Genomic DNA, 8,979 nt, shown 5'->3' with positions numbered 1-8,979 from the left:
TCCCACTACAGTTCCAGTACCGCCTGTCACGTGATTGTCTACGTAATTTTTCGTAGCAGCATCGTGTGCGTTAGTCGGTTCACCCAAATTGATGATTTTATGAGAGTTGTAATCCAAATCTGCAGTGATGGTGCTCGATCCGTCCGTTTTAATATAAACGTTGCTGGCTGAGTCTGATGCAAGATTATCAAAATAAGCACTGAATTCGTTTCTGTTGAATTTGTCAATCATTTTTTAATGGTGAAAAATTTTTTTAAATCCTTTGGATACATGGAAATTCTTCGAATTTTTAAATCCGTTTGCAGATCTAAAAAAATTCACCAAAGGGTGTTGACAACGTCTTGAAAGCTGCCTCCCTCTTCGCATTTTTTCAAGACGTAAAGACACAAGTGACCACAATAAGACGTGTTTCCAAATTGTACCCTTTCACTGTTGTAAAAGACAGGACTTTTCAAATAGTCAACGAGCTCGACGAGAGGTGGTTGAGCGTAAGAGTCAAAGCTGAACTTTTTGTCTCCGTCTTTGAACCAACACACCCAATGAAACCCATCTGTGCTCGAATCACCCGTGTTGACAATTCCACATTCTTTTTTTCTTGGCTTTTTTGGCAACGCGTCTCTGACAAAAACTCCTCGAAAGTTTTTTATTTTTAGTTTTTTTGCTGCTTCCATCAACTGAATAGTGGATAAAGCCTCGTTTGGTAAAACAATTCCCTCCACATTTATTTTTTTGTTTCTCATTTTTTTACTTTGTTATTTTTTTAAATTTGTTTCTCCTTCATTTTTGTTGACTTACCTTTTTGTGTCCTCGATAATCTTTCTACACTCTGCGATCAAGCATTTTGACTTAATTGAAATTTCTTTGTTTTCCTCGATAATCTTTCTGCACTCTGCGATCAAGCTTTTTGCATCTGCCTCTACCTCGTGTTCTGAGCCAAAGAGTTGATCATAGTCCATAAATGTAAAGCATGGTTTTAGTTCGATAATCTTTCTGCACTCTGCGATCAAGCTTTTTGCATCTGCCTCTACCTCGTGTTCTGAGCCAAAGAGTTGATCATAGTCCATAAATGTAAAGCATGGTTTTAGTTTGTAGTGTCCAATGGCTAAGGTGTGAATTCCGTCTTGCAAGATGTGTCTTTTGTCGTCATTAGCGCTGAGAGCGACTTTGTTGATCTCTTCGGTGTAAATGTTATGCTGATGTGATCGGATAACGTTCATAGCTGCAAGCTTTTCATTTCCACTGAATAAGCAGTCTTTATAATCTTGATGAGTGATGTGTTTTTGAACGACTTTATTTTTAACCCCTTTGCATCTTTTCTCTTCTTTTTCATAGGTTTTGTAAGAGTAGAGCTTAGGACGAAGTCCAACAAACTCTTTAATTATTTTTCCACCAGCCTCGTCTTTGAACATACCGATAATCTTATTATTTAACCCTACTTTAAACCCAGCGTTTTCAATAGCAGGATGGTCTTTAGAAAAGTTGCTCGTGTCAAATTTGGTTTCAAGATCGCCAGAAATGTCTTGATAAAAATCTTTCGTTTCGATTTCATAGATGAGCGAGTCAGTGTCAGTCATGAGTAGTTTCGCGCGATCTCCGTATTTAGGTTTGATATAGTTGTAATGGAAATCAAACATCAAAGTTTTGCTTATGTCTAGAACGCTTAGTCCTAAGTAAACAGGCTTGTTGTAAAAGAGTTTTGTTCTTTTCATATGAACTGCAGTAAGGTTTTCATCAAAAATGGTATTTCTATCATAATTAGACTTTCTTGACAATTTCAAGACTTCTTTTCTTGTGGTGATTAGTTTAATATCAACATGCTTTCGAATATTCTCCATGGTTTTTCCAAAGACAGAGTTATTCATGAGTTTAAAAAATTCTTTTTCAAACTCGTTTTTAGCTTTTGCTCTTAATCCAGTGTTGAGATCGATGTATTGTTTCATGAAGGGTTCTTCTTCAAAGGTGACACCTCGATGAATTTTAGTAGTGATCAATCCAAGTCGTTCATAGAGTTTTAGGTTTTCATGATGAATGACGTATTTTTCTTTGTTGTTTAAATTAGGAACGAGCTTATCCACTTTATTAATTTTTAGTCTTTCAGGAGCTAAAGGATAGTCGTTGTGTAAATCGTGTAGACTTTTAGGATAATCCAAGTCCACTTCGAGAATACAAGGCATGGATTTCCAATTTAAAAGTTCATCTTCAGTCATCCATCTGAATCCTCTAAAAGGAAGAGGCTTACACATAGCCCATCCATATAAATTATTTGCGTCTAAATACTGAATGAATTTCGAAGGTTGTGAAGGATCATAATCACTCATGTATTTGTTGTTAGCAGTTCCATGTCGTTTGCTGATCATGCAGATTCCACCGCGTATCCCTTTTTCTATCATATTAAGCATATCAATATCAGACAGAAGCTCTAACCGAATTCCAGTTAGTTTTAACATGGCATCCCAACCCAAACCAGGTGAGGTGTAATACCAAGCAGGATCAAGCTTGTAATAGGTACGGCACACGTCTCTGAAATTTTCAAAGATATCAGCAAGTATCAACACGTCTGACTTGTTGTACAGTTCTTGGTAATCTTTAAACGTTTTACATCCAAATACATTCCAAACGTTTTTTGCATGCGCATAGTCTTCACAGCTTATTCCCTCATCATTCAGTTTGGAATAGAACGCTTCAATAGGAGGTAATTGCGTTTCGGAGAACTTTTCAATCGAGTCTACCCAGTCATAAGGGTAAATACCTTTTTTTCTTAATAAATCAAACTTTTCTCCATAGTAATATTGAGCAACGTTTTTGCATTGGTCGTTGTTTAGATTTTTAGCTAGATCTTCTAACTTGAAACTCATGAACCTGTAGCTGTCGATAAACCTTAGCTCTTTCCATACTTCCTGAAGTTTACCTTTCTTATTAATAAATTCTCTTACTTTGATTTTTTTCGAGAAACTGATATATTTTTCTTCATTGTTGGGTATGCAATTGAGCTTTCCACCTAATTTCTTGATGAACAAATGACTGTCATAACCGGACAAATTATGGAAAATGATGGGTATGAATTTTGAAAGTTTATAATTCAAGTTGCATTTGTTATGAGCAGCTCCTCGATACTTTCCAGTTAAATGACAGTGATCCCACACTTTGTCACTGTTAAGATCTGATTCACAAATATGACATAGAGTTGCAGTCTCAAAATTCTTTTCATCCTCATCCGTTACCACTTTCTTTTTTACTATATCAATCTTGTCGAGAATCTTTATAAGGTCAGCTTCAAGCATGGTTATAAACTTTTGAGCTACGTCATCCTCTTCGCTTTCAGCTGTGTACATGACTGGTTCTCCTTTGTAAAGGCTATCGTCAAAGCATTTGATATAATAGCAGAAGGAGCTTGGAACGTGCTTTTGATATTGTCTGGTGTACGACTCTTTATGATTATATTCAGTGTTATCCTCGATGGGTTTGATGAAACTTTCAAAGTCTGCATATACAACGTATGGAACTCTCATAGACTTGTTATAGTTTTTAAAATGAACGGTCGTTCCTTCTTTAGGAAGTTCGATTCTTACTGCATCGTTGTCATAGCAATAAGGTTGATGCTGTTGAAGCTTTTCTTCCTGGTCATAACCTTGTAAGCAATTTCTGCAATAATACATTTTGTGCTGATGATTTGATGTTTGTGCAGATAATAACCGACTCAAACTTTTAATGAGACAGTAATGGTCAGTGTCTTCGTTTGAAATAAGCAACAAATCAATGCAGTGCTTTCGATCTGCAAAGTCAGATATTTTCAAAGGGTAAAGTTTTTTATTTTCATACCCAAAGACGTTAATGCTAATGTCTGGATTATTTTTCTCAAACTTATTGATTTTATTAAGCTTGACAGGAAACTCTATTCCTTCCCAATTCAGTTCTTCTGATTTTAGAACCAAGTCTTTATCAATTCTTTCGTTGTCTCTATTTTTTAAATTCAACGCTCGAGTGACTGACCATTTAAAGCATTGATCGTCCTTGTTTTCCATGTTGATGATCGCCTTTTTGTCTTTCAGCTCTTTAGACAACTCAATATAGGAAGAACCGCTGATAGGCTCGTAATCAGTAAAGTTAATGTCCATTCTTAAAATCTTAGATACAGTGCAATTAGATCCTAAAGCATTGTATTTAACACTATTTTCCAAGACTTTTTCTTCCATTTCACCCATGAGCTCTCTTACATCCGTAGTCGCTAGAATAATCTCTGATCTTGATGAAAAGCTCGCTTCTCGAGTCACTTCTTCACCAGTCATCATGCTTACAGATTTCATTTCACACGTTAAAATAATTCTTACCTTTGTATTTCTTTCTCCTTCCATGGTTTGAATGGCAGACTCTCTCACCAAATTAAAAAAGGTTGCAAGGTCGTTATATCGAGAAGAAGGTCTATAAGAAAATTGTCTCACAGAACCCTCCGCTGAATGTTCAGTCAACTTGAATTTTATTTTATAAGGCTTTGGCAAGGGTTGTTTATACACTGTTTTTAATACAAGTGATTTGATAGACTGTATCTTTTTATCGATTTGTTCCGCTGATTCGCTTACCTTCTCCTTGACTACTTCAGGAACGTAGGGTTCTATCCAATCTTTAACATCATCAAACTTAGTTTTAACATACGACGCCACACTTTTCGCAGCTGCCTTCAGACTTGAAAAAAATGAAGGTCTCGGTGGAATGACTGGTTTTGGTGTTATGGCAGGTGTTAAATCTAAAACCGGTTCATCAAGGATGTGTTTTTGCAAATGAATTGGTTTCGGAGCAATAGGAGGCTTTACCACAGGTCTTGGTGGAATGATTGCTGGTTTCGGAGCAATAGGAGGTTTTACTACAGGTCTTGAAGGTTGCAAAGTCATTATAAGCTCACCTTTTCTCATTTTAGAATACCCTCTTATTTTTTGATCTTTAGCGATTTCTCGCAATTCTTTCAACGTTTTGTTTTCCATTTTTAATATAGCAAGAAATTTATTTAACTCAAAATCATTTTTCTAATATTTTTTATTTCTTTTCAATTCTCTGAAAAAAGAATTGAAAAAATTTTTACATTTCTCACGGACTTTTTCTTTCTAGCTTTTCCGAATTTAAAATTTCAATCTTTATTCCATCTTCCACTTTTCCATTTCGACGTTCTAAATATCTCCATCCATGTCCTGTCTTTTTCATTGCTTTGTAAAGGGATTTGTATTCAGTCACTTCCCCGGTTTCCATATTGGTTGTTTTCACAGACACAGGTTTATTTCGAATTGAAGCAAGCCTCTCGTATTTTGGATCGATCGGTTTTTTTTCCGTTTTCTCATTTTTCATTTTTATTTCTTTTTTTGGTCGACCCACTGCCCTGTGTTCTTTTACACCTTTCAAAAGCGAATCTTTACTTATTAGATTATTATCAATCGCAATCATCATCAAAGGTAACAATTTGTTTGAGGTTAATGTGATTCCATTTTCCATAAGCAAATTTTTCAGATAATTTTTTGTATATCTCATGTTTTAGTTTTAAAAAGAAAAAAATTTATTTAAATCATTTTTGTTAAGAATCTCATGACGGTCTTTTAAACCTAATAAACAACGTTCATGCTGGTTCCGTTGGATTCGAAAGTGATCAATCTGTCTGAAATGATCACTGCAAAAATAACGGTGTTTTCTGGTACTGCTGTTCGAAATTTGAGGTTGAGCACCAATTCTGCCGTTTCAGAAACAACTCTTTCTTTTTGCTTGCTAATGTCTACAAAAAACAACGGATACAAATTTTTATATTCAAGCAGAGTCAAACCAGATTGACAAACAAGTTCGTTTGTACCGTAATATTTATCGTCAAAAGAGAACGCGTCAGAATGAGCCATGGTAATTCTCTTTTCTCCAAAATTCAAATCGTAATCGTAATATGGATATTTTATTCCATTGACGGTTACGAAAAAATTGCTGACATCACAATGGTTGAAAATGGCTGGATTTAAAATTTGACTGGAATTCTTGTTTGTTTGAAGCCCAAACACGATATATCTCGGAACGCTTTTGTCTACGATTCTTCCAAGAGTCCAAGTAAATTCTGTAAGACCAGCAGGAACGACCTGTCTTTCGACTCTGTTTGACTTATAAGCTACTGGGATTTTAATTTTACTTGCCATTAATTTCAAGAATTCTGATTTATTCGAAACATCCAACTCTATTCTAGGCATAAAAAGTCTGAATTTTTTAAGGTCGATCATTCCTGCAGCAACAGTCTCAGCTCTGTAAATGGCGTCGTCGTAATCTTTTTTTGCAAATTTAATGACGTGTCTGAATCCATAAACAACTTTGTCGTAAGTTTCGCAAAAACCAAAAATGTGTTTTAATGGTATCTTGAACGAAAATGCGCCAATGGATGTCGTGTCTGCAAACAAGTGGTCTCGCCTAATAACAAATCCTGAATTTCCGGTGGCGGCTGAAGTGTCTTTATACCACAATTGCTTCAATCCATCTGCAAGCTGAAAACTAAAAGGGTATTTCAACAATCCGAGCATGGTTGTTCCTTGACCTGGATACATGACCTTTTCCACTTGTTGCCCTTCTAAATCATAGGTGACATAGCTAAACAAATACATGATGGCGTTGTTTACCAGAGCAATGTTGTCTGCTGCTGCGTATGCTGTTCCATCCGCTTTTTTGAGAACCCCTTCAACAAGTATGTAAGCCTCAGACGGAACTGTATGCACAGATTGACAATCAATTTCAAAATCGATCGATCCTGAAGAATTTAAATCGAGGACTGTTGGGTGGTACTCGAAAAAGTTGATTTTTTCAATTCCAGTGTCATACTCTGGCATTTCATCAACTCTTAATCTATCGGTGTTTATCATTTTTAAAATGAGAAAAAAAAATTTATGTCATTTTTGATTTGTTAAAAAAATCAAAGATTTTTCCATGGACATGAAGGGTTTAAAAAAATCAAGCAATCAAAAGCCCGCTCCCCATTTTAACGAGATCTTGGATTCTAGCCGCGTTCTTTTTCGTCATTTTCTTTTTCACTTGAATGGAAGAACCAAGCATTTTTTTATACAGCTCTTCCATTGGATTAATCCAATGATCAGTCTTTACCTCTTCGTTTACATTCGTGGTGAGTATTTGGTTTGGATTCACTGTTCCTGTCTTGGCGTAAACTTTTTCAAGCGCTTTTTTTCCTTTGTCGATGGCAACGTCTTTAGCAGTGGATATAGCTGAAGAGGCTAATTCTTTTCCAGCTGATTTGGCGGCTGTGATTGCTTCTCTTCCAATTTCGCTTGCTGCTGCTTTTCTCAATAAATGAAGAGACGATCGTGAAGCGTTTGAAGCTGCCATTCTCCTCAAAAAATTTTTAATCGCGTCCATGATTCCTCCACCTCCAACAACGTTCTTTTTAAAATATCTTCTGTTGTTCACAATGAGCATTTTTTAAAATGAGAAAATATTTTTTTAGATCCGTTTGCGGATCAATGGAATTTCACTTGTGAAATTTTTAAATCCTTTGGATTCATGTAAATTCTTCGAATTTTTAAATCTGTTCTCACGACTCGATGTATTTTTGAATCGCTCTGTATTCCTCTTTGTTTATTTCCCCCTGTCTCAAAAGCTCGTCACAAATGGCAACGGCTTCGTTTCTCGATGCTATATTTCCAGCATGTCCTGCAGCAATACTCAATTGAAGTTTTTCCACCAACGCATTAGGATCGCTCGGAAGGATAATCAAACCATGACCTTTTTTTTCTTTAAGTTTGTTTTCAATAGGTATGATGAATTTATTGTATTTCTCAACCTCTGTTGCTTTAGGCTTGTTGTGTCTCGCATCCGACTTTACAGCCTCACTCTCTACTAAAATTTTCGAGTAATTAAATACATCTTCTGCTGTCACGTTTTCTGAAACGTTTGGATTGGTCATCAACTCCCAAAGACCTTTGGTTCCTTCATACCTTTCGCCTCCAACAATCATATCGTTTCCTTCAAACATCACCCCCATTTTTCCAATCGTATATTGACCATCGCTTTTGCTCAATTCAAACTTGTTCTTAAAGCTTCTTTTAAATTCAGCTCTTGCGTTCAGATCAAACAACTGATCATCCTCAGGAAAAATAGACGACTCTAAAGGCGCTTCTTGCTTGATGCTCTCCTCCTCGTTTTTAACCTCGTTTTTAACCTCGGATTTTATCTTTTTGATCGTCTTCTCATTGCTTTCAATCAGAGGCTTAAAAAACTTGCTCAAATCAGACTGATAATTTGCATCTGAAATGTTGGTGTTGAGACTCTCATTGTAAAGCTTTTCTCTATTAGCTCTATATTCTCTCAAAATCTCATCTCGCTTTTCAGGATCTTGTATTCTAAAAAAAGACATTTTTAGAATATGGAGAAAAAAACTTAAAACAAAAACTCGATTGCGTTTACGATTTCTTGATTCTTTAATTTTTCTTAGATCCTTTGGATTCATGGAAATCTACGATTTCTTAAATCCGCGTGCGGATCCATGGAAAAATATTAATTTTTCTTAAACAGGTTGTTGAATGCTTTTATCGCGTCTTCTCTTCCTTTTTGGATCAACGACTCTTTAGTCAATTCGTCAATGACGCTTTTTGTCTTGGTTCGGATTTCTTCACTCATGACTTTGAATTTTTGAAGCTCGCTGAGAATGAGTTCGTACTCGGAATCACTCACAAATCCATCCATAAGAGATTTTGAAATGTGGTCACTAATCGTATTCAATTTTGACTCGGAAAGAACTTTCAATTTTTCATGCTTTTCAGCCTTTATCATCATTTTTTTGTTCTGATGATTTCCGAAAATGGATAAAGCTCCCAATACAACAGCAACCCCTTCACACGCAATCGAAACTGGGGTGGCAACGACGGTTGACAAAAGTGCAATCCCTGCAACCCCTAAACCAATGCATACCGTTTGCAATCCGTCGTCGGTGAAACGAATTATTTTTGCAGCTCGATGGTATTT

The 8,979-nt window shown here is 36.0% G+C and overlaps 2 protein-coding genes across 2 annotated transcripts; both read right to left on the bottom strand.

The window, feature by feature from the left end:
* Nucleotides 1–791: 791 nt before the first annotated feature.
* Nucleotides 792–2,174, bottom strand: LOC149881659 (uncharacterized). Its single transcript, XM_090067213.1, has one exon. The coding sequence runs from the start codon at nucleotides 2,172–2,174 to the stop codon at nucleotides 792–794; it is 1,383 nt and encodes a 460-aa protein (XP_089923339.1).
* Nucleotides 2,175–2,199: 25 nt separating this feature from the next.
* On the bottom strand, nucleotides 2,200–6,866 carry LOC149881658 (uncharacterized). Its single transcript, XM_090067212.1, has 4 exons — nucleotides 6,409–6,866; nucleotides 5,801–6,306; nucleotides 3,237–3,481; nucleotides 2,200–2,220 (listed from the first exon to the last, which is right to left on the bottom strand). Exons 1-4 carry the CDS (start codon nucleotides 6,864–6,866, stop codon nucleotides 2,200–2,202), a joined length of 1,230 nt encoding a protein of 409 aa, XP_089923338.1.
* Between the last annotated feature and the right edge of the window lie 2,113 nt (nucleotides 6,867–8,979).

The sequence above is a fragment of the Hydra viridissima genome, unplaced genomic scaffold, assembly GCF_058129835.1.
Source record: "Hydra viridissima isolate aposymbiotic clone 2 unplaced genomic scaffold, HvirCarnegie_v1 scaffold_11, whole genome shotgun sequence".
Lineage (NCBI taxonomy): Eukaryota > Metazoa > Cnidaria > Hydrozoa > Anthoathecata > Hydridae > Hydra > Hydra viridissima.
This window is presented reverse-complemented; position numbering and strand designations above follow the sequence as displayed.